This window comes from Corvus hawaiiensis, chromosome 21 (assembly GCF_020740725.1).
Source record: "Corvus hawaiiensis isolate bCorHaw1 chromosome 21, bCorHaw1.pri.cur, whole genome shotgun sequence".
NCBI lineage: Eukaryota > Metazoa > Chordata > Aves > Passeriformes > Corvidae > Corvus > Corvus hawaiiensis.
In genome coordinates, this window is record NC_063233.1 from 5,833,748 (window position 1) to 5,859,755 (window position 26,008).

The 26,008-nt window shown below is 47.5% G+C and overlaps 2 protein-coding genes across 2 annotated transcripts; one reads left to right on the forward strand and one right to left on the reverse strand.

Moving 5' to 3' along the window:
• Positions 1-564: 564 nt before the first annotated feature.
• On the forward strand, positions 565-5,277 carry BBLN (bublin coiled coil protein). Its single transcript, XM_048325332.1, has 2 exons — positions 565-691; positions 3,680-5,277. Exons 1-2 carry the CDS (start codon positions 613-615, stop codon positions 3,871-3,873), a joined length of 273 nt encoding a protein of 90 aa, XP_048181289.1. The 5' UTR covers positions 565-612; the 3' UTR covers positions 3,874-5,277.
• Positions 5,167-25,595, reverse strand: CIZ1 (CDKN1A interacting zinc finger protein 1; the record flags this gene model as incomplete). The annotated part of the gene is made up of 16 exons (XM_048325331.1): positions 5,167-5,903; positions 8,560-8,681; positions 9,769-9,838; positions 10,423-10,602; positions 10,943-11,056; positions 12,828-12,912; positions 13,323-13,453; positions 13,780-13,962; positions 14,893-14,972; positions 15,323-15,402; positions 18,236-18,296; positions 19,212-19,347; positions 20,328-20,494; positions 22,944-23,059; positions 24,968-25,095; positions 25,419-25,595. Coding segments are annotated over 16 exons (2,424 nt in total), but the record flags the coding sequence as incomplete, so codon positions are not given.
• Between the last annotated feature and the right edge of the window lie 413 nt (positions 25,596-26,008).

Below are 26,008 nucleotides of genomic sequence, written 5' to 3' on the forward strand. Positions count from 1 at the left end.
TCTCTCAGGGATGAAAACACCACACAGCGATGAGATCTCCTGAAGGTGACTGAGGTACGGCTGATATCGGGCCAAAGACAGGGAAGGGCAAAGTGAATCGTGCTTGTTCCTTTAGGGAAGGAGTGTGAAGGTGACCTGAAGCTGGTTCAAGCCACTTAGCGGACAAAGCAGAGCTGATGACAGGGAAGGAGTTGGGAGTTCAGCAGCAAAGCCCTCGCTAGGACGGGATGGCCCGCACGGGCAGGCTGCAGATTTATCCACACGGAGCATCACTTGTGTTGGGAAAGAAGCGCTGATGGCGGCCCCTAAGCGGGGGAGTCTGGGAGGGCCTGAGGACACCTGGGGAGGGCAAGGACATAGGCAGTCACGCCGGGCAGGCGTTCGGAAAAAATCCGCGAGGAACGGGGAACGTGGCAGGGCCCCCTGCCCACCGCTGCTCGCCGCGCCCGCCCGCGCGCCTCCCGTCCCGCGCCCTCCGCGCTAACCACAGAGTTCACTGCAGCGCCGGCCGGCGTGACGCGCGCGGCGCCTTGCCGTCCCATTGGCTGGAGGCCCCGCGCGTGCACGGGCTCGTCGTGCGGGCGGCGCCGAGACGCGGGCGGGCGCGGCGGGATGTCGGGGCCCAACGGGGACCCGCACGTGCTGGGCGGCGGCAGCGGCGACGACGGCGGGGACAGCTTCGAGGAGGAAGGTGCGTGGGGGAGAGCGGCGGGAAGGGATCCCGCGGGGCAGGATGGGCTGGCCTGGTCCCCCGGGCTGCGGATGGCAGAGCGCAGGTGTGTCCCTACGCGTCCAGATGCTGTGCCGGGAGCGCTGCTCAGCGCCGGCGAGGCACCCGCTGCTCGGCAGTGGGCCTGAGGGGCTGCAGCATTTGATTCCCACCCTGCCATGAGGCACCCAGCTCCTATGTGTTGCCCTGGGGTGGATTTTTTTCTTGCGAAAGAATTGTTTTGTGCCTTTGCTGGTGTACGGGGTGGGGATGTCAGAGAGGAAGGAGGATGTTCAGGTTTCGAAACCACAGGGCAGATCACGCGGGCAGATCTGGGAGTAGTCATGCAGGGAAAAAGGGAATTTAATGCAGGTAGCTTGGCAAATTCCACTTCAGGGCATTTCTGCAGTGCCTGGGTATGAAGTTTCTGATACTGCCCTGTCCAGTTAGAACCAGCCCATGGAGAAAGTGAGACAACAGCAGAGCAGTAGTGCGCAGGTGTAGAGGACGTAGAGGTCACTCTTAGAACTGGAACTTTTTCAGAGTGAGCACTTTGCTACTCTTCTGTTGAAAATGGTGGAGTTGGGTTCTGCTGTTTCCCAAAACAGTCAGTTTCCCAGATGTGACCCACACAGGTGATTTTAGGAGTTGTGTCTGGGATCTACCTGCAGTGACAGGACAGTCATTTCTGCCCTGAAACACCCCAAGAGCATTCACTGTTTTGCATCATCACAGTGATTCGCATTTCACATTTTTTGAAGAGCTAAGAGACACACTGGATATGATGGAGGAAGTCACTAAATTTGATCTAGATCCTAACTAAGTGGGTTGTTCAGCTTCTTAACTGGGCTTTGTGTGCAGTAGCTGATCATAAAGTGCTGCAGCTGTTCCCTGGTCTAGTGGAGCTGAGGCTGTGGATCTCTTCCTTCATCTCAAGTAGGAAACCTGATTTTTGTCAACTGTTCTTGTAAGAATGTAGAGGAGCTAATGCAGTTGCCATACTCCTGCTCAATGTTTCTAATAGGGATGTGGTTATGTTTCCACAAAAATCCACCAAGCTCACAAATAACAGAAAACAAATAAAAGGTTTTTACAGCTTTTTTTTTAAATGGTTATTTTTTTTTCATTTCCCAAAGCTGCACAAATTATGTAACCTTCATTTGAGCTTTAGGCATTGAGAAAATTAAGCTTCTGCTGTGATTACAGACTTCTTGCCAAGCTGATGAATGTCCCTTGCCAGAAGTAGTTACCATGTCTGCTTGGGATTTGCTCGCCATTTCACTGGAATAGGGTGTATCAAATTGAAGAGCTGTAACTCACATACCTTGAAAAATGCTGATCGTTTGAAAAATACTGATAACTGCCACCTTTTTGGAAAGGATGTGTTTGTAGGATTGATTTTTAAATGCAGGAACACCATCAGTGCTCTTGCTCATAATGCCAATGTGTAATACCTGCAAGGCCGAACTTTTATTAATGAGCTCAAATGCAACATTACACAATTCTCCAAAGAATTAAAGGCTGCAACACTCTGAACGGCTCCAAAGTGGTTATAAGAAAAGGAGGACAATTATTTTTTTATAATGAAACTTCTTAGGTATTAATAATGCAAATGACTGCAATGTTTAAATATTCACAGTTCTTTTAAAGCTGCTGGAAATGGCAGTGCCTGGCCCTGGTATGCTGGGGCACCAGGACACCCTGGCAGATAGGGGCAGAGCTGGGCTGGGGGATTTCAGCACAGCCTGACCCCCATAGGGTACCCAGAGCACATCCTCATCCTCCCTCCTCTCTCCGTGTCCTTCAGCTCAGCCCGGTGTTCCAGGCACTGTGTGTGTCACACTGGGCTCAGAGCAGCTGGATGGAGAAGAGCCTCAGCCTGTGAGGTGTGGGCTTGTCCCACCCACACAGGCATCCTTCCCTGTCCTGCAGCCCATGATCCTCACAAACATCAGCCCACAGGTCACAGCTCCACCTCTGCCTTTCTGCACTCACCCAGCTGTGTGGCTTCAGAAAGGAACATGGGACTGCCTCCATCTGGGGTCCCCTGCAGCCTCCCAGGGTTCCTGAATAGCCTCAGCAGTTTCTCTTGTCCGTTTTTTCAGTTTGGGTTTTTGTTATTCAGGATTGTGTGAGTATTGCTTGGAGCAATCCAAAGGCAAGTGTTCCATCCAGTAGCACAGCACTCTTCAGCTGAGTAACAGTGCTAACACACACCACTGTGAAATGCCATTGTACTGAGCCAAACTGCTGCACTTGCAACAACGCTGTGAATAAGAAACTGTACCTAGCAAACCAACTGCCAGGATCATCTGGTGAGGTTTAATCTGAAGTACCCAAACCCTTAATAGAGCATGAAAATCCTGTGGTTGAACTCAGTGCCCAACACTTACCTTCTTACGGAAATAATGATGCCACTACCAGCACCTTTGAGCTCATCCCCTCCTCCTGCCACAGCCATGATGGTTGCACTGTTATGGCAGCCTGACTCCAGCCAGGCCCTAGTGAAGCACATCCCAGCTTGGAAGCCTCATCCAGGTAATTCACAGAAAATACACACTGCAGCATGCTGAGAAAATGCCTGTACTGTCACCAAAGATGATTCCAAAGGCAGCTAAAAAGGCTGCTTTGTCTTTGGGATTTATCTGGTACTGTTGCAGTCAGCACTCGGCCTATGGCTGGCTGTTTGTGTGTGAGATCCGAGGCTGTCAGATGTGCCCACAGTGGGTTTGGACTGCCCAGGTACCTTGCCTTAGATCTTATTACCAGTGCTTCAGCTTCCCATTGGCCTCATTTGATCAGGGAACACAGCACGTGCAGTATTCAGTTGCATTTTACTTGACCCACCCAGGGGCAAATAAGGCACAGCCAAAATGCTGTGGGCATGTTTTGCCAGAGCTCTCGCTGCCTGCTCTGACTGCAGTGACAATATACTTACATTGTTCAGTCTCTCATTTCCCTTGCTTTTAGAATATGCAGCAATAAACTCCATGCTGGACCAGATCAACTCCTGCTTGGATCACCTGGAGGAGAAGAATGATCACCTACACATCTGCTTGAAGGAACTGCTGGAGTCCAACCGCCAGACCCGGCTGGAGTTCCAGCAGCAGAGCAAGCAGCTGAACACGGGAGCTGACGTGCAGGGATCCCAGCCTCCTGCCTAGAGTCTGACCACACATTCTCAGCTGGTGTTGCTAAGGGGACAGTTATCGGTCACCAATTTAACGTAAAACTCGAATAGCAGAGGTGCCTCGTGTCTGTTACTTGTTCCTTTCTGTGTTTGTATCCTGCCATTCACACCTCCATGTTCTGTTCTCTTTTAGCTGTGAGACAGGTGCAGAAGCACAAGGGTGGGTGTAGGAGAGCTGGTTCTTTCTGCTCCCCAGCACGAGCCTGGTACTCACACTTGGTTAAAGCTGGCTGTAGGAAATCTGAGGCCATGCAGGTAGTTTGCAGGCGGGCCCTCTTCATAAAGTGGAAAAATTATCTCTGCTCTCTTTTCCTTAAATCCACGCAAGGAGTATTATGGCTCTAGCTCCTTCTCTCAGAAAGCACGGGATAGACAGGGGCTGTCCTGACTCCAGGCTTGTCCCTAAGTATAACTCTGGTGACAGCCTTGGAGAGGAGGGAGGGCCTAGGCCAGCTGCTGCCTTGAAGCTACAGCTTCTCCCTTAGTCACATTAACTGCGACATACGAAATACTGGCACATGGTTCCAGATCACTGGACACTTCCACTCCATTCCAAGCAGATAAGACAAGCTACCAGGGTGATATTTCTGACCACTGTAACTGGGAGCTGCCCCACTCCTTCAGCTGCCATTAAGGACTGAGGTGTGGAGAGAGGCGGAGCAGCCTGGTTAGCCCCCACCAACAGCATCCGCAATAGAGAGCAGAGCCCTCCGTGTACATTCTGACAAGGCACGAGAGGTCTGGTCTGTAACTTGTGATCTTGTCAGCATGTCCTAGAGCCACCACTTTTGAAGCAAGTCTTACTGTTCTACTTATGTAGAGTTAAAGGAGTTTTTTGGAAAGCTAAAGAGGTTATTGAAAAGAAATCTGTTTTATTAAAATCAGTTTGAAACAAAATTTGTTCCTGAGAGTCTCCACTATGAGAACAGATTGGATTTAAGCCTTGTAGTATTAACAAAGGACCAAGGTGCATGTTCTTGCCTAGCTTAGGACTTGTCCAAGACTGCTTGTCCAACAGTGTGTGTCTTTGAGAGGAAGTGTTCTGAGAAGCAGAATTTGGCAGAGTCTCCCAAGAGAAAAACATTTTCTCTGCCTGGAAAGGAAATGAGGAACTACAAAGAATTCTTAAGTCTGCATCCATCACTCCGTGAAGTCTGTCCCCTGTGGAAATCCCATTACCATCTTCTTTCAGGTTCAACAATCCAAGCCTCAGTCTTGCCACATAATTGCTGTATCCCAACTGTACAAGTAATAACCAACACTATCCTGTATTAGACACGCTAAAGCCAGGCTTATTTATTCTTAAAATAAAAACAGCAGGAAAGTTGAAGGTTTTGCTCTATTAAAAGACTCAGAAAATAAACATTTCCAGCAAGTATCGTATGTAAAGGGCTCTCCTTTAAGGCCACTCTATCTGGGTTTGCGCCTGGAAGAGCGTCTGCACCCAGCAGAGGTGAGACCGGCTGTCTCACCTTTGGCGAGGGAGGAAAGCTCTGCTCCTGCCTCCTGGCCTGCGTCTGCTGCCTCGTTCTGTCCTAAGCCTCCTCCACTCCCTGGATCCTGGTGGTCATCTGTGCCTGCCCTCTGCCTGGCTGTGTTGCCTTCTTCCTCACGTCCCAGTGACTCCCCTGCGGTGTGGCTCTCCTCAGAGAACTGGCAGTCAGCACTAGTGGCAGTGGACTTGCTCTCTTCCTGTAGACTTTCTTCTTCTACAACCATGATACCACACACATCGTCAGTCACACTGGCCAGGCTCTTGCCCTCTGGCCCAGAGGTGGCCAGCTCACCCTTACCCTCCAGAGACCTTGAAGTTTGTTCTTGCAGGGCTGACAGCTCTGTGCCCTCCTTATCTATCCCACGATCATCATTCATCTTCTTGCTGGTATGTGCTGTTGTAGCAAGAGACTGTTTTGGATCATCCAGCAATTGGGAGCTGGAGCCCTGGGAATGCAAAGGAGCCTCGGGGTAGGCAGTTGTGGCACGATGCCTCGATGCCTTGTATCTCTACAAATACAAACAAACCAACATGAGAGAAGCCCAGCTCAGCTCCTGTCACTGCAGCAAAGCAGCAGGTGGTCCAGGAACACCTGTACAAAAACAGTGGTGAGTGGCTGGGGTACAAGTGATCTCAGCAGCTCCTGGCCTGGCTGCTGAGGCTCTCAACAGAGAAGGGTCAGCTCCTGTGAGGAAAAGTGATATTAAAAACTGAAGTCCCTCTCGCATTACTTAATGCTGAGCGAGTGCATGGCAGACCTGTGGTTCCTGAGACAGAAATTGTGATCTGGCAACTGTTAATCTCAGTCAGACTCAGGACTCTGTAGATACAACAGTGCAAGTGACAGCTTCACTTCAGCTACTGCCAGGACACGTACCCTGGGCACGTGAGGCTCTGCACAGCCCTTAGTTACTGGTGTGATTTAATGTTTATCAGTCAAAGCAAGGCTTAAGTTGAAAGCTTAGTATTTCTTCGCTCTGTTGATACAATCTGCACGGTCAGTTGAACTGTTGACAGGAAGCCTACGATATCAATTATATCTTATTACAAGTCACTGAGGTTTTCCACAGAATAAAGGTAAGCATATCATCAATAAAATGACTCATTTGCACTCACTATCACAATGAACCAGTAGAGGTCTGTAAAGAGATTACATTTGCTACTAGGCATGTTCTAGACTGGATTTCACGCAAACTCGCTATAGCTAGCTAACACATAGCAGGAACTCAAGTCTTCAATGCCCAGACAGAGCATGACCTAAAGGAACAAACTGAAGTTCATTCTTTCCCACAGCAGTTCCCTCCATCATCAACTCCCTTTTAGCTGCTTGCTGAAGGGTTCCTTGAACTGGCACTAGCATTACACCTGACAATTTAAGGGAAATTTCAAGCGCAATGGCTTTCACCAGTCTGCAGTGTGGCATTACAGCACATCTGACAGGCAGCTTTACATTGTATCAGTTTATCGATGCAGGCTTGTTCTTCTGTCCTCAAATCGTGGGACATGAACAATATCATAATCACATTGGAATTAGATCAGTCAAGTCATAATGTACCCAAACCAAAGCAGGTGCAGGCATGCAAACTGGTGTCCACAGTGATGCTGTGAACTGTCTCAACAGCACACAATTCTCTGCTGTGAAACCCTCTGCTGAGCTACTCTGCTGAGAATACCCCAGCAACTGACAGTTGCTCAGACTGTGACAACCCCAAGGCACCCAGGCAGCCAAGAATAATAGTCATCTGCCTGCAGATACGTAAGTCTGGACTCTTCTCATGAACTCCCCAGGTCACTCTGGCATGCATTTGAAGAGCATCTGATTTCACCTCTAAGTGGGCCAAAAGAGTGACATAAGTGACTGCTGCTGCAGTTTCACTCTATGCTGATCTAAAACAAGCCAGGAAGACAGCAAGGCCAATTCCTTCATTCCTGAAATGACTAGCTGCAGGAGTGGGAGAGGATGAGCAACCGTAAAGGAACAGCTGTGGTCTCCTGCCATTCCAAATCCACTGCTCTGAGTGCTGGCAGAATTCTAAAGCACCCCACCCCTTCCTGGAGGCAGTGATGGCTGACTAGGAATAGTTTCTTCTGTCTGAAGACTAGAAGAAAAACGTGAAGTTTGGGGGGTTTAGGGCTGTGTATCTGTGTATGTGTGTTTGGGGGTTTCTTTAAACACTATTTAAAAAGGTGGTAGAGAAGCACAGGCGTTTTTGGGAGTAGACTGTGGGTGCAGGCAGAGGACAAAGTCAATGTGGGAGCCTCCCTCCTCGCCAAGGACAGGGAATAGTGCTCTCCCATACAGGAGGGCCCAGGCAGTGGTCACGGGATAGGGCAGAGACAGTGCAAGCCCTGCATACCCTCCACAAGCACTGATCCAGGCCCCTCACCCCCTGGCAAGTCAACAAGGACAGAACAATGGAGGCAGATTCCAGGCCAGCCCAGTAGGAAAAGCTTTAGATACAAAAGCAGCAAGGGGCAATATGGCTTCTTTAGGTGGAACCAGAAAAGCAAAGGAGCAGAATCAGTTGGCAGAGCTTTGTGCTAAGGAGCTTCTAGGAAAGGGTAGCAGACAGACAGACAGACAGACTTCCTCTTGCAGGCTGACCCTGGGGACAAATGAACTCTCACCAGCTTGTAGATTCTATCACATAAAGAGTCTGTAATGTTAAATTTCAGATTTCTAAGGTATCTGATTTTACCAGGCCTCTTTCTGGGTGAACACACCCACGGTTTTGGCTAAAGGAGCTGTTCCTGCAGTATCACACCCGGAGATGCGTATGCACCAGCTTTCTTTACAAGGAACAGCCTCTCGCTCTTGCTCTTTCCCATCTTGACCGACCTGTAATCTAACAGAGAAGAGGCCTAGTCTAAATGACAGACTCCACAGGTTCAGCAAACAGAGCAGACACTCTGAGGAAGATTCCCAGCCAGAAACGGGTAAAAAGATGACAGCAGCAGTAGCTGTGAAGCAGGACTAGACTGGTTTTAGATCTACAGGGGCCAAGGGAGACAAAGACAGAGCACACCAGGAGAAAGCTATGACACAATGGACACCAAAGATGATGGAAATGAGCTGGAGACAAGACAGCTAACGTGGTGAATTCACTGGAGAGACACGCACGAGGGTAACAAATGCCAGGCCATGCAATCGCCAAAGGGTCTAACCTGAAAGTTCTCAAAATGCATCAGGGACTTGCAGTGTGCGAGCCGGGCAGCGGAGTCGCTATGGTAGAATTTGTGACACAGCCTGCAGAGGTAACCTGCGACGGGGACCAGAAAATCCAGGCCTGCGAAACGGGAGGGGAAGGGAAATCACAGATCACATTGAATGGAACTCAAATAATGAAAGCATGTTAAAAGAGAAGGGGGGTGGGGGTAAAAAGGGAGAGGTTGAAAGCTTTGCTTCTGTTAATCAGGGATTTGCAAGATGACTTGCTGAATATCTTGTCTTACCATGGAATGACTGTGGTTGATATTCAGAGAGAAATCTGGCTGCCAGAGCAAAGAAACTACACAGAGCGTTAAGGGGGGGAAAAGGGAGAAAAGAATACAATGGAAAACTACAGAGAACATGTGATCTAATGTAATGGGATCAAACCAAGCAGAAGACAGCAGGCGCGCAAGAGGAACACGCAGAGAACATTCACAGCATGAATCATTATTCCATCTGCCACACGATAGTGGAAGGTTACAGCGATATGGAAGATTGGTGTAAACAGAGCTCTCCTTGGGCACAAAACAGCCTCTGCAGAGCTGCCCTCCTCAAACACAAGTGGCCATTAGGGGTTTGAAGTCAGTCTCTTACAGGGTGGGGACCAGACAGAGCCATCTGGAGGCACCACTGCCCACCAGGCCAGCAGCATGGCTGAGGAACTGCTCGGTACAGCGTGGGGGTTCTGAAGCGGAGGGAACATGCACAGTTTGGGTCTAGCAGAGTTTGATACTGTCAGTGCTGCTCAGTATCTCTCTGCAAGCTGCATTTCTGTTGGAAAGCATTCCAATCAAAATGCTTTCTGACTCCATCTTTCCAGAGCATCCCTCATTTGCTACCTACTTTCTTCAGCACTCCTGCCCTGCTTGTTCCATGTGCTACCTTAGAAATGTATCTGGTTCTCATCCTTCTTCAAAGCAAAAGGCAGTTGACAAACATCAATCACATCATTATGTTTTATCACACAGTAATAAAGAAACATCCTGCTCTCAGGAGAGGTTCTTCTCCAGGCAGCAGTGACCTGCCCCCGTCCAATGCAGATGCTGGAGCACCATGGCCCAAGAAGTCATTATAACAGTAGGTAGAGACTGTCCTCTACTACAGATACAGCATGTGGCCAGAGAAGGCTCTGTGGCCCTTTGTGCTTAACTCTGCTTGCTTACCATAAGCTGTGTCTGGACAATACTTCTCACTTCCTTCGCAATCCTCCAAAGACACTTCCTTCAGCCCAGTCTGGAAACCAAAAGAACATTAGTGCCTACTGTATCTATGCCAATTCCCAGGCTCTTGCACTTTTCTGGTAAGCTTGGGAGCAAAACAGAGGATTCACATACCAGAGACAGAGTTGCACAGCCTCTGGTCAGGGGCAGATGCAAACCCCAATGTCAGCAGACGACTTCATTACAAGGGTTAAAATCACCCCTTGCACTCCACACCTGAAGTAGCTTAGCCATGTACCTCCTTCTTGGTAACTGCTCTCTACTGGGAATATATTTATCAAGATAAACCTCTAAACATTTGCTATCAGACCCAGCTACTGCTGTCAATACTGCTTTGTGCTCCTCAACAAGGCTAATGTCTGAAGACAGCAGAAGCTGTACAGCACAGCAGAAACACTTTCAGGTATCCCACACAGTGCCTGACTCCCTTCTGCATCACACTGTGCTCTGGAAGAACCCTAGAGTCCTCACCCTGCTGCTGTGCAAGGTTGAGCAGATTCTTAAAAGCCTGAGCTCAGCTAGCCAAGACCAATTAAGTCATAGGATCCCACAGCAGATTCTCAGATAGGTCATTCCTTCCTCTTTTGCATAGCATACCTGCTTGGCAGCAGAATCCTCATTCTCTGTCAGCACTACATCAGGGTCTTCCTCCTCACCAGGTCCTCCCTCCTCCTCCTCCTCTTCCTCATCATCATCTTCAAAACAGCCAACAGCATCCACAGTGATCAACTCCTCTGAATCTTCTGGGCTCCCCAACTCCTTCTCTCCTAGCCTAACCTGTAAGGTACAGAAAAGAAAGATTGGGTCAACTTTGCACTCACCATTTAACCAAGGAAGAGTCCAGGCTGAGGACAGATTGTATGTGATGAGCAGAAGGGACTGCAAGAGAGGCATAAAGCTCTCTCGCTTCTAGACACATCCAACACCTTCTCCCTTTTTCACTCAACTTCTTTAAGTGCTAACAACTGAAGCTCAGCAAAACATGAAAATTAAAACAGGGTGGAAGAACTGCACATCTTCCTTTCAGCCCTGCAGTAGTCAGGGAAGCAGAAAGTTATCCTGCTCTACAGTGTAGCTGCCTCCATACCTGCACAGCTCTCCACCCAGGCAGTATTACCTCTTTGGCTTTCTGTTTGTGCTCAGGGGATTTCATATGCTCCACGAACTTGCGAGGGGTCTTGAAGTGGCGGCTGCAGACAGTGCAGAAAGGACGAAGTGAGCGTTTGGCCAGCTAAGGAAAGAGGGACAATTCCGTAAGTCACAAGAGGCACTGCTTCGGAGGAATGCAGATGAATCTTGAAACAAAGTCAGCCCCACATCCTGGGAGACCACAAAGAAAACAGTCTTTTCAGCAGAAAGGACTCCCTAACTCTTATCCACCAAAAAGATGAAAAACATGCAGAGTAAAAATAAGTGTGTCTTAAAATAGATGCTCTGGCACTTCTTCCCTAAAAGTCAATAAATATGCTGGCCTGCCTAAAGTTTAGCTTGAAGAGGCTGCCCACCAATTCCTCCATTCAATTGATTAGGTCAGTATGATAAGCTGTATTTCTGAAGAAAAGTCAAGAATTACACACTAGAGGTGCCTCAGGCCATACTGACACATCATGAGAACTGGAAGCTCCAACAATGCCAGAGGCAGGAGGCAGCACTGCAGTGCCCTTAGGGAGGGTGTTACTGGCAGAACTTTATGTGCATCTGTGTTGGTTTTGCTCGGCGTAGTTTTTGGTTGTGGGGGGGCCACAGAGGTGGCTTCTGTGAGAAGCTGCTAGAAACTTCCACCATGTCTGGCAGAGCCAATCCCTGATGGCTCTGAAGATGGACATGCTGCTGGCCAAGGCTGGGCCAATTAGAGATGATGGTAATGCCTCTGTGCTAATATATTTAAGAAGAAAATCAGTAAGTGAGTGACACAGTTTTTCTCTAGCTAGAGAAGAGAAGGAGGGGAGAACATGTGAGGGAAACAACATGGAGACGCCAAGGTCAGTGAAGAAGGAGGAGGAGGAGGTGCTCCAGGCACCGGAGCCGAGATTCCTCTGCAGGCTGTGGTGAGACCATGGTGAAGCAGCTGTGCCCCTGCAGCCCCTGGGGATCCCTGGGGGATGCAGAGATCCATCCACAGCCCCTGGGGATCCACGGGGGATGCAGAGATCCACCCGCAGCCCCTGGGGATCCACGGGGGATGCAGAGATCCACCCGCAGCCCCTGGGGATCCACGGGGGATGCAGAGATCCACCCGCAGCCCCTGGGGGAGGTGCCCACACCAGAGTGGATGGATGTCTGGAGGCTGTGATCCAGTGGGAGACCTGGTGGAGAGAGGGTGCCCTGCTTCCAGGCTGGAGCAGCCTGGCTTTGGAGGACTGCACCCTGTGGAAGAGCGACCCACGGTGCAGCAGTTTCAGGAGGAGTGTTTGTCTGTGGGAGGGACTCATGTTGCAGCAGTTTTGGGAAAACCGCTGCTTGTAAGAGTGGACCCATGCTGGAGAAGTTCATGGAGAACTGTCTCCCATGGGAGGGACCCCATGGTCTCACAGGGGAATGACTCCTCTCCCAGAGCAGCGGAATAAAATCTTGGGTGGTGAACTGACCAAACCCCCATACCTTGTCTGCCTGTGCTGTTGGTAGGAAGGAGGAAGGGGCTGGGGGAAAAAGATATTTTAAGGGCTTATTTTAGTTCTCATTATCCTCCTCTGACTCTGTTAGTAATAAATTTATTTTGTACCTCTAAGTTGAGCCTGTTTTGCCTTTGGAGTGTTTTCTCCTGGTCCTTACCTCAACTCATGAACCTTTTGTTAATCTCTCCTCTGCCCAGTTGTAGCAGGGGAGGGTGAGCGAGCGGCTTTCGTGGGTGCTTGGCATTTGGCCAGCGTCAAAACACAACAGCATCCCTCCACTTCAGTCACTTTTCCTTTTCTGCTTGGGGAGCAGGATATGCTACACACTTCCACTTAATCCCCACACAAAAGGTCAGTGCAAAATGAAGTCCATGCTACAGCTGTTACCTTATGTTCCTGGGTCCTGCGATGTTTGATGAGGTCCCCTGTGAAATGCACCTGGCACGTGTTACACCATCGCTGCTGGGTCTCTCTGAAGTGACAACAGATAGAGCTGTAAGTCACACCTTTTTACATTCTCCATGGAATACTGCAGTTAGCAATCTGTCCCTGGCATTCTTTTCTTCACAATTCCTATCTTTACAGGCTTGGATTTATCTTCTCTCCTTCTCACCCATTTATAGGATGCTTTAGCTCATGCTGACAGAAATGCACCTGATGAAACAGGTCTCCGACTTAATCTACTGTATTAAAAACTACACAGGTCAAAGTCAACTCTGGTATTCTTCAGCAAGATAGAAAGTTACTTGAAGAAGATTAAGGCCCTTGAAACCAGAGGGGGTTTGTACCTTACCTAAAACTCAGAGGCACCCTTGTGCAGTGAAGAATTTTAGAACCCATGTAGGGCCACAACTGAATTTTCTAGTGCAGACCAACACTTACCCATCTTTTTCTGCTAGCACCTTCTGCTGTTTCACCATGGGCAGTAGTGAAACAAAACAAACATTGCTCATGTGCTGAATCTCCCCAAGTCGCTGCTGGTGCTGAATTCCAGCCATGTGGGATTGGAAATTCTGAAAGAGAGGTTAGGAGAAAAATCCTTTTAAATGTATTCAAAACATAGAAAATAACAGGTATGAGCTATACTTTCCTTTCTTTTGACTGCTGCTTAACAATGAAATATAAAAGCTTAAGAGCATGGCTGCCTGTGGATCCACCCACATTCTCTCTCTAGCAGGTTGCTTGCCAGCTCTCAGGAGAGGTTTATTTTATCTGCATGCTTGTCATAATTTCTTATGTTCCTTGTTCCTAAAGCATGACGCCCTGCTAACAAGTCCCCTTGGCAGCCAGCCATCTAATTCCCAACTCTTGACCACCTGTCAGACCTGTGCATTTTTACCTGCTGACTGCAGCAATTGGTTTTGCAGATGTAACAGTAGAATTTAAGGACCGATTCCGGGTTGGGATCAGCTGTGCCCACGTCGCAGGCCCAGTGCCCCGGTTTCAGAGCTGTTGTACTGATAGCTCTGCTCTCACTGCTCTGCTGAATAGTCACCTTCAGTGAACCTCCAGAGCTCAACATCTGCCAAAAGAAGGAGTCAACATTAAGTTCAATCTCTCAGTAGAAGACTCTAAAAATGACACCTGCTTTTTGTATGTCACCTAAGCTCTTTACCCTTTAGGAAAATGCACTTAAGCTTGAACCCACAGGAGGCTGATCAGAAGGGCTCTCATACACACTCCTCCAAAAGCTGCTAAATCAGCAATCCCTGTGTCGTAGCACTGGCACTATTACCACAGATGGTTGTTTCTGCAGCCTCTGCAGCCATTGTATGATCCAGTCTCTGGGGACTGGAGCCACAAACAATTGTTGCTAAGGGATGCAATCAACTTTCTCCACTGCAAAACTAAAGCCTACTCAGCACAACACCTGAATGAGTCAGGAACTCAGACATGGGCAGGATGATACATTTGATCACATCCAATTATGGAAGACTGTCAAGTCTGGTTCACACCTGAGGTTAAATCTTTGTCTGCTCACAGCTTTACACAGCCTAAGGTCCTGATTTAACATCCAGCATGGGGGCCATGTATTTCATGCAAAAGACTCTCAGGTTGCACCTTTTAACACCACCTGCATCTTTTTACACTTGCTCTTCAGCAATATGAAAGATGTATTTAGCTATGGCCCTCCACACGTAGAGCTTTAACTAACTCTTTCAATTCAGCTTTCCATCTTTCCAGCTGAATACAGAAATCTTAACGAACGCCCCATCCATAGGCAGCGGTGGGTAAGGAACAGGCCAGCAGAGGTACAAAAGCTGCAAGTCAGAGCAGACTGCGCACTAATTGCAGACGTATTATGCCTTATTGCCAGGGACAACAGCTTACAGCAGGAGACAGAGCTCCAGACATGGGTGCCAGCTGGTTCCCCGTGGCAACGGGCTTCTCCAGGATGGAGGGGGAGGTTGTATGTTCTGCACCACCCCTGCATAGAGCAGTGTCTGCTCACCTCAGGAGCCTTCGGTTCCTCAGAGAATTTCCTCTCTCTAGAGAGATCTTCAGCTGTGTACTCCTTTGCATTGTCTGTACCTAAGAAGAGAGAGTCCTTTTAGCAGCCTTAAATCAAAACAGCAATGACAGGAAAAACAAAGCAGCAGGTGAGTGAAGTCAGGGAGTTTTCCTAACAGCACTGTTGGCCGTAAGCCAGTTCACAAACCTTTCTCCTTTATCCTTAATAAAGATGGAAACATCCAATCATTTGCTTTTGGCAGGCAACAGATACTAGAGGACAGAGTTTGGATTTGGTTCCTAGATTTTATCCTCCTTTCCCCATCCTGTACAACTGGAGGAAGAACACTTCTGTAGACCCACGGGACCTACAGGTGCAGTTCCAGCAAGGAGTGCCTTGAAAGTTCAAATCACAGGCTTCAGCAACTCACCATGAGCTTGGACATGGGTGCACGAGACTCCTGCTTTCTTGCTGTCTGTGGCATCCTCTAACGCAGACTCCCCGGTCACACTTCAAGGATATCAAGAAAATAATCTTAACTGCCATGTTACAGACAAGAGTTTCAAAAGGCACACCAAGGGACAGGCTAGGGTCTAACCTACCACACTCTCCATTAAACCCCCAAATGAATAAGCTACTGGAAGTGGCATTTCAGGCAAGAATTTGGCAGAAATAAACAAAAATAATGTAGAGTGGGTGTTCTAGAATGGATTCAGAAACAGCAGCCAAATAATCTGGACAAGAACGTTACAACTGATTTTTTGGTTAGCTGCCCTCTCCTGCAAGAAGCCTGAAGGGAATTAAGTTCATATAAGAAATATTCTTAGTAAGAGCTCTGAGAGCTCTCTCCTGTCGTGACTGGTGACCTGTAGGGAAATTGCAACATCTGGACAGTGCTCCTGACTGCTCTACGCATGAGAGAAGAGACCTATCAGAACAGAAGAAGTTCTCCATGGTGCCTTTACAGGGATTTCAGCACAGCTGCCTGTTCTATTCATACCAGTCGTGTTTCATTTCAGAGTCCCTACAGCTCTGCTTGTGGGGGAAGTGAAACTCTACAAGATGCAAATCAAAAGGGCCTTGCTTTGTTTTATTTGGTATTGGTGATCTGCTAAGGAGAAAAGTGCTCCTGAGGGTACTATTGAGAATAAATGTCTGACTTCCAGAGGGCACAAAGTGTTCTTTGCAGTCTCTTTCTCCATCCCCCATTTTTCTATCAGGACTAACTTTCCACCATGACTTGACTGTCTGCTCTGAGGGCAGCTACAATTCCCACCTGCTGGTGTCCTTCTGCCAACAGGGAGCAGCACCTTCTGCACAAGCAGGACAGCTGATAGCACAGGTACAGCATCCCGTTATCCAAACACACACACACCGCACAATTTATCAGATTGATAAGTGATAATGTAACTGGGTTACATGGCTATAAATATGCAGCAGGGTTTGGGCACTGCAAACACGAATTAAACAAGAGTGACTGGCATTAACATTATTTGTCAGGTGCTGCCATCAGGCTCAATGCTAATGGTACCATACCATACACAGCTGGGGCCAGCACTCAGGGTGAGGGTTTTCAGCCTGAACTGCAAACCTAAGGAGCAATCTAAGGGAGCAAAAGCCACCACGAGCATGATTTAAAGAGGAAATGGTATTCTATGGATACTTGTCACGCCATGCTAGAAGTGGGTGTTCAAGGAGGATTTGAAGATGACGAGTGCTTTCTGCACTGGAATGAGGATGTTGTTCCAGGTGTACAGATGGTACATAGGAGCAAAGGCAGAAGTGGGAAAAACCTGAAATGAAGAAGGAGGCTGGTATTCCCGGCTAAATGGAAATGGAACAATGAAGCATGAGACACAAGTTTATGATATAGATGAGGGGAATGCCCTTGTCATCTGTGAAGGGCAGTATGAGAACAGTAAACTGTTTTTTTCACAGATCCATCATCTGTTCATTGAAAGATACAAGAAACACTTAAAAAAAAAGCTAAGGAATAATCTATTCTAGGTAAATAGCAGCTATAATATATGCATCAAATCTGGCAGTCCCTAACTGCTGCTTAGGAAAGAATTTTCCTAATAGCTGGCTTGCTGCAGTGAGAGCTGTCATTCCTCAGACTTGATTCTTGTTTTCAGTGCATGTAACAGGACTTTGATTAATACCCTGCTAAATATTAATGTAATTAAAATTAAATTAGCTTTGGCAAACAGATTAACAAAGCATACACTCAAATGTATTCAACCTGGCTTTAATTGAATTTATTCACTTTCTTGTTAATCAGAGTCCATAACTCACAATGGTTCCTGAGCACATAATATTTATCACTCTTTAATGTTTTACTTTGATGTTCAGATATTACCTTGATCATGTAATCCTGGAATATCCCCCCTAAAGCCCTCCATTAATCTGTAAACTACAGATGGGAAACAGTGAAGTGAGGAAACTTGTCCAAAAGCAGGCGGTGAATGCCTAACAGGGAAGGTAAGAGGACCCAGGAGTCCTGACTCATCGTCATTAACATATGCTGGAGAATTCTCAAGTCAGTGCCTACAGAAATCTGTATTCACTCTTTCCTCTTCTCCCTCCACACAAGCCAAGGGTGACAGTTCTGGGAGAGGAGCAGCCCGGTGCAGATGGCACCGGGAGCTCTGCGAGGTGCCTTCCCACTAGATGGCAATGCAGCCCTGCCTGTCCCTGCCACACCCTCGGAAGGCCGGGAGAGCTGGGATGGACCTGCCAAAGCCAGCCTGCCGCGCATCCCTGGGGGATAATAGGATTGCCTTTGTCTATTTTTACCCAACACATAGAGATACCGGCAAGGCAACCTTTGCAGAAGGGATATGCAACTCAACGCCCATGGATACAGGCTTGGATATTAGGGAGTACTGATTCCCTTTCCTTTATCATTTCTCAAAATAAATTACCCTCTCCTACACTTACTGTAACCTAACATATTCCAAGGCTTTCCCTTTCTGCTCATTTCACTTTTTTGACATTCAAGGAAGAAACTTAGAGAAATACACCAGGATGGAAAAGAACCTCTATGCTTCTTACAAGGATCCTGGCAGGAGAATACACAAGCAAACTCAGCTTTGTTGCACATTTAGATGAGCTGCATCTCTCATTTTTCATTCTCATAATTGGATCACTCCTAGCAGAGACCCACAACACCCGGTATCTCAGTAAGCACCACAAGATTTTCTGAATGGTTCACAAGCATCTGAAATATCTCTCACATGCCAGACATCAGGCCAGTAGAGTACACAGCCCTAATTATGAGAAAATAAAATTAGACAATAATTCTAAACTCAGCAACTATGTCAATACCCCATTCAATAAATACCTCTTCAGTCTTTTTGCTGCAGGCTCAGTGTTCAACACAGACTCTGTTGGAGTTCTTGGCTCTGCAGGAACACAGAAGGAGATTTCTTTAGCAAAACAGACCATGCCACCTTGAACATGTTCCATAACTGAATGGCAAATGCCAATGAGGCTCTGTCAGAGCAAGTAATACTAAATACTTGCTTATTCTGAATTTATGAGCTGCTCTGACAAGGTTAGATAATGACATCAAATATTTGAATTTTATTGCAATGTCACTGTATGAAGTGTTGGTCAAAAAAAGAAATCTATGTTCATATCTACTAAATGGGTCTCAGTCCTGTGCCTAAGTGACAAGAGCCATGATCATGGGAACATTAATAATAAGCCAAGGTGCCACATCTACTTGACAGCAACCAGTTAATAAGGCAGTTTTCACCACTGCATATTCCCTGGTCACAGCCTCATCAAAGCCTGCAGTTTTAAATCGCACACTCTTCAGTCAGAAATGACATTCCCACATCTGTGTTGTAGCTGACATTAAGATAGTCAGTGCCAGCAGTTTCTGTTCTGACAACTGGGGCATCAGGACTTCCAACTCATCTTTTCCTTAGCATGCTGATTATAACTGGTTCTTGATGTGTTTGGCTGCATGAGATGTTGACTTCAGCATGGGTAAGGCAACATGGAAGCTTTAATTTCACACCAGTTTTCTTTTTTTCCCCCCATCCTAAACAGAGCTCAGTGTAAAAGTGACTTCTGAGAGGCTTCTATGCAAGAGAAATGGAGCAGGCTCATAAAAAAAAATCACAAATATTCACGTAAAAGTGGTACATGAAGCACATAGCAGAGGGTTATCACAGGCAGTTTAAGTATTTACAATTAGAGAGAAATGTAGCTGATTAAGACTAAAATCATCTCGAGTTTTTGCTGCAGGACTAGTCAAGAGAAATTTATCGTATTTGCAAGCCGTTGTTTCACTACAGGCTGCCCCCTACCTGTGGATGGTGAGGAATTGTTCTGCTCTGACCCTGCTTGCATTCCCTCTGGAATTTCCATTTTCTCATCACCTTGTGTCTGAGATGAAGAACCAGGATCTAGTTCCCGCTTCCTGTCAGGGACCCTCTGGAAGTCCTGCAATGGGCAGAGAGAGTTGCATCCAGCTCTTGGTCCTTAACACACGCTGCCTAAGGCACCAGTTTTACTCTGAGACAGGAACAGGAATTCCAGCACGTAATAATGGAAAGGAATAGATGGTTTACAACAGACTACCCCACCCAAGGCAAGTTTACATGGTCAAAGAGAGTGAGGCATTTCAGTTCCACAGGCAGCCCAGGACATCTCCCAGTGCTTTAAGCAGCAGCTGTAGGAAATCCAGCTGCTTGCAGAGGGTAGGGTCCTGTTAGAGGAACTTTGGCAAGAGGTGCATGGGTAGGGAAAAGGATAGTCCAAAATAATCCCCCTTCTTTTGACTCTGGAGGACAGTCCAAGAGTGTGAGTTCACCTTATCCACCACATCTTTTTGAGAGAGTGGGATGAAATATGTGAAAGCTAATCTAAGAGGAGGAACAACCCAAGCACCATTTCCAGGATACAAAAGAGGTCTTCACGATGGAAAGTCAGAAAGGCTTTTACAAAACAAGAATTGTAGATTTTACAAAATCCACAAGGACAATCCACAATGAGCCTGATCTTAAAAAGTGTGAGAACAGCCCAAAGAGGCAGTGTCCACAGTAGGAGCAAGTCTTTTGGGACCAACAAACTGCTTTGGAACAGCAAAGCACTTAGCCAGGATTTCTTCTGTTGTAATTACTTTTAAGCTGATACTTCTAAAGGCTCCTTTTACATCTTAGGTTTAAACAGTTCTATCATGGGGAATTCTCTCTCGGGCAAGTAGTGACAAGAAACCTTTGCATTATAAATGTAAATATGGACCACAAAAGCCTTTCGGATGGAATGATTTCTGCATTTCTGTGTCAGCAGCATGGCACAAAACATTATTTTCTTTGCAAGGCTCTCTCCCTTCTCCTTTGTACTCCACCCACAATACAGTCAACAGCTTCAAGTGTAGAAGGAGCACAAAGCTCCCCAGCAGTTGGAAACCACAATCCCACCTTGCGAAAGGTCCGGTTCTGCCGCTGGAAGGGGAGACTGGGGAAGCCCAGCCGAGTTGGCTTTAAGGAGACCCCAACAGGTGGTGGTCCCAGGAGGGAATGTCTTGTAGCCTGAGGGAAGAACTGCTGCAGTGCTGGTGCTGTCATGTTAAATCCACGCAGGTTTCCTATAAATGCAAACACAGCGTTTCACCACCCTGTGCTGTGCAAAGGAGAGAGAAAATCTTCCACCTGAACAAGCAGCAGGTAGAGGGGAAGGGCTCCTCTACACATGACCCTGTCCTTCACTGGGCACTGTATGGGCGCTCTGTGCTCTACCTTCTTCAGCACACAGAATGATTTGATGTGATAGCAACCATTACTATGGCTCAAGCTATTTAATTATAATTGTCACTCCAGGCTAGAGATCATTAGAGCAATTATTTGATCTGACCACACTAGCACTTGTGTTTGCAACAAACAAGGTCTCGTTTTACAAAAACTCTTTGTAAAAAAGGAAAATTCATCCCACATTTGTGCAGCTGATTGCTTACACCATAGCACGGAGCTCTTTAACACAAGCCAGTAACAGCATTTCATTTAAAACAACATTGAACTTTTAAAAAAAAATCCCACAGTCCTCTCTGCCACCTGGTTGTCATGCAAGCTCAACGTGTCAACCTCAACTCTGATACTTGAGACTCTGCCATTTCCAATTATAATGCTCTGCTTTCTGAACAGTTCTTTTCAGCATCCACAGACTATTAACCAAAATTTCTTATGAAGACAGTCCTTGTCATCCCCATTTCAGGGGTGAGGGAATGGAGGGGCCCAGATGCCTCAGCTATACCCTCAGAGGCCATCCATCATTCAGGGAACTTGGACTTAAACTGCCATTTTTTCTCTCTCACTTGAATTAGTGTGTACTCCAGCCTTTTAGCAGCTGTCAAAACAGGGCAGGGAAGTTTGAAGACAGGCACCCAACATCTGAAAAACCAAGTTACAGTGTTACAAGCCTGCAACACAATAGGAAGTACTCCCTTTGTCTTCAAAAGCAATCTAATATATTATTATTTCCCATAAATAATCCATTACTGTAAAAGGGCATAGCTGTATTTAAAAAAAGAAAATCTAACACAAGAAATCATCTTCTGGTCTCGGTTTGGTACGTTTAGAGAACCACACATCCATTTCAATTTGAAGTATTTATCTTTTCCTATTCCCACTGCAGAAGCCACGCACAGCCAACGAATTATTTATGCTGATGCTCCCCAGGGACAGAAATGCATCAGGTATTCTTACATGTAACCCAAACCTGAATGGCCAAAAAATTCACATCACTAAAATGGGCCACACTGGACACTAGCAACCATATTCCATGTTACCTGTAGCTACCTGAGGTAGGTTATTGAGAGAAGTCACAACTCCATGGAGAGATGAAGAGGAGCAACACTAAGACAAAGTGTGTGTAAAGTGTTCATTAACATATCTCATCCTGCTCTATCTAATTAGCCCCAGGTCCTTGGTACACTATTTAAATACAACTTCTCAATAAAACATTCAGAGAAAAAGGTCAGCTGACAGCAAACGTATCTAGAAGGAGGATGGCTGATTGAAGGCTGGAGTCACACTTTTTCCTGTTAACAATGTATGTATGCTAATCTTCAGAGCATGGCTTGTCCTTTCTCACTGTTACTTTCCCTACAACCTGAGAGAGATCTGTGGAGAGCCACTGGAGTCACTAGAGAGCCCTCTTGTTAAATGGGCAAGAGAGAACAAAAGGAGAGTTAACGACATGCAGAATAAATCTTTTGTCTTCACATCTGGGCATGATTCACAGGCAAGGTAGAAATTGCAGGCATTAATCTAGACTAGGCACTTGAAAACTATCCCAGGTACTGATTTTCTGTGTTGAAAAGAACTGTCAGGTTAAGACACAAGCAAAAAATAACAACGTAGCTTTATTCCTATTATCTTTACATTACTAATGCTATTATTAAGGCAGCTTCATAAATTTGTTTTGAAATCAAAAAGAAAAGGAAAATCCACTTGTGGAAACACAATAATGGAAAGACAGAGATATTACCCACCACAGAAATTACAGTCATTTCAGGGAATCAAAATTTCACAATACAATTGACACCAAAACCATCTTCTACCTCAATATACTTTATTTGTTCGTACTGCACTAAGTTTGGACAAAGACGAGTATCTACTGCAAACAAGGTTAGTGTGTATGTAACAGATAATTAAATAAGTGGCCTTAACCTTGCAACCAAAAAAGACAAACAAATAATCAAAATCTCAGTATTTTATCTAAATATATTGATGAAAAAATACTTGCTCCATCAAGCCTAAAAGGGAAGGCATGTATTTAGTATCTAACCTGATACCTCCTAGTGCTATTCCCAGTTGTGAACAGTTGGGCACATGTGATTTTCAACAACTGAAGAACCTCTGTTCTGAGGACTATGGACTAATTTAAAGAGGGGGGGAAAAAAAAAAAAGAAGACAACAAATGGAACTGCCAAGTACAAGAACTGCACTGGTTCAGCAGGAAATAACCATGGTATGGTTTCAGTCCAAGAGGATGATTAAATAACTCCAGTAAGTAAGCGTTTCCCATAACGACAGTACCTTGCATCTGCTGCATGAGTAAGGCCCGCTGAAGCATAGGATTGGCATTGAGCAGTGACGGCTGATTTGTTGCCCGTAAGCTCAGCATCTGTTGCTGCTGCGGTGGCGGCAAACCCCTGGAAAAGAAGGCATCTATCATGAGAATCCAATAAAAACTGTACCCTTCCATTCCAGGCACCTAGCAAGCATAAAACAGAGGAGCAAACAGCTGAAATGCTCATATGCATGCATGAAAAGACACCATGCACTGGCACTGTATCCTCTTTCCTCCACTCTCCTAGAATTTCCAAAGCTGTCAGATTGTCTATCAAAGAATTTGAGGTCAGAGACAACTCCTTAGCACCAAGCCCACATAGAGCCTCCCAAGCAGCATAAAAAAAGCCCAGGAGCTGACTGCGGTTCTACAGAATTATGCAGCACCCGTCAGGAGAAATGAGTGATCTAGATCAGCAGCTACATTTAACACGACAACGAAACAGAAGTTCTAAAAAACAGGGAGTTTTCACAGTGGCTTAGAGCTCATTTTCCCAAAATCAACACCTCCCACACGGAGCCAGACAGGTCAGAACTGTCAATGGTGCCCCCTAACTGCAAGAACCAGATGGAAAAATAAACCACGGCCTTCATATTTAAAACACGAGGAGGAAGAAGCAGCAGAGAACTCTCCAGTTCTAAGGAGGGTGGAGCAGACGTGAAAGAAAAGTCTGAAGAAACTGGCAGGCACTTCTTCAGGCGATTGCAAGGTCAGGCCCACCTCTATGTACGCTGCTGACACAGCTAAATCTGTCAGGGCTGAAAAGAGGTACCAACATGGATTGAAATATCCACTCTGACAAAAAAAACCCAACCCTTTTAACAGAATTCACAGCAGCTCATCTTCACATCTGCTGCTCTAGATTGTTCCAGTCTCTGAGGCGAGATATTTATACCACAAAAATCATACTTTTAAAGGTGTAAGATGCAGCCGTGCTACCTAGCAGCCAGCCCCTTACCGGCATTTTAAGTGCAGCTTTTTTTATAGTATAAAACATATAAAAATGGTAAAAAAGATTTGCAGGTTCATATTTCTAGTAAAACAGAAAAATTCCCACGTTTACCTCAGAGACAAATGCCTTATAAGGATAAAATAATACAATAATTCCTTAAATAACAAATTAACTTTCTTCTTAAATTCACATACCATTGCTTCGAATTTGCAAAGAATAAGACTTTAAAGATAACAGTAACTGCAAATAAACGCATAATTTTGGAGAATTTGTGTTGGTTCTACAAATCTCAGCTCATCGGGGACAGCTGCTCCTATCTAAGTTGTTTTACATCTTGCATTTTTTAGGAAAACCGTGGCTATTTTCTGGCAAATGTCCTTCTCCTTTCACAAACAAAACATTATTTTCTCCGTCCCCTCCCTGCCCCACCGTGCTCAGCCACAGCCTAAGCGCTGGTGCCACTGCAGAAATAAGTTTAATCATCACACCCAGACCAGCAGACGCAGCCAGAGAAAGAAAATAAATAAACAGTTTAAGTTCAACAATAAAACAATAAAGTGCTCTTGTCTACTGAGGGTGGCTCCGCTGTGCGCTGTGTTTCTGCAGGAGAAGGCGTTTTCCTGAGCCCCGGCTGCCCTGCCCGCCCTGAGGGGCGACGCTCGGCTCGGAGCATCCACCCACCCACCGCTCCTACACAGGCTGCCCGGGTCACCCATGGGCTCTCGGGGACTCCAGCCCGAGAGGGCGGACAGGGATCCCCGGAGCGCTGAGGGGACACGGCAAGTCCCCACAGGGGCCGCCGCCCTCCCTCGCACACCCCCGGCCCCCTCGGTGCCTCCAGGCTCTGCCCCGATCGAGGCCCGCGCCCCCCAACTCCCGCCCGCCTCCCTTTGTCGCCTTCCCCGCCAGGGGCCGGCAGCCCCGCACCAGCCCCGCACCAGCCCCGCCGCGGCGAGGAGGGACGGAGCGCAGGGAGGTGGAGGAGAGCGGTCCCCCGGGACAGGCCTCGAATCCCCGGCCTCGCGTAGCGGCGCTTACCGGCCTCCCTGCTGCGCCGGAGGGTGGTGGTGCTGCTGCTGCTGTTGGAGGAGGTGCTGGAGCTGCAGCAGTTGCTGCTGGAACTGCTGCTGGTTGAACATGTCTGGGGAGCCCCGAGCGAGGCGAGCCTGAGACAAAATACGGGAGGGCGAGGGAGGCACCGGCTGCGGGTCTGGCGCGTATCAGCCCAGCAGCCATTGAGCAGAGGAACCACCGCCGCTGCCGCCCATTCATTCACTGAGCCGATCCCCCTCTGCCGCCTCCTCCTTCCCCCCGGGGTCATCGCAAGCAGCAGCCTGTGGAAGAGGTTTCCAAACCCCACCTCCCAAAACCCGCTCCCACCCTCCCCTGCCCGCGGCGCCCGCAGCCCGTCCCGCTCCCCGCGGCGGGGCCGCGCCAGGACCCGCAGCCACTTCCCGTTCCTTCGCCTCCTCGCCCTGCCGGCACTCACGGCGCAGCCCGCGGCGATCACCGCTTCCCGCCCGCTGCCTCCATCTTCCCGCCGGGGACAACAAACACCTGCCCGGCCCCGCTCCACGGCCCAGCCCAGGCGGGAGGCAGCTCCTTGGGCAGGGCTGCAGGACACGGCCGCCCCCGCGGGTCTGGGGATCACCCCCGCAGCTTCCTCTCAGGTCGCCCCTGCCCCTAGCACCTCCATCCCTCATTCCCTGCGCAGAGGCGGCATTGAGGTCCCCTGTCCCTCGAGAGGGCTGGGAGGGAATGGACACCATCTGCCCAGGGCTGGGCAGGGAATGGAATAAACTACTGCACAGGAGGAGCAGATGGGCTCCAACAGCGTGGGCTTTCTGCTCGTTGTTTTTTTTTTGTGGTTTTTTTTTTTGGGTTTTTTTTTTTTTTGGGGGGGGGCCTTTTTTTTTTTTTTTTTAATAGTCCAGGGGAATCTTTGGTAACCATCTCACCGAGAAGATGGAAAAATCCCAAAGCAGCCTCTGGCTATTTGCTGTGGTCACATCTTGGCAAGCCTATAATGAGAACCTGGCAGAAAACAAACGGACTTTTGCAATATTGCTATGTGCTGTA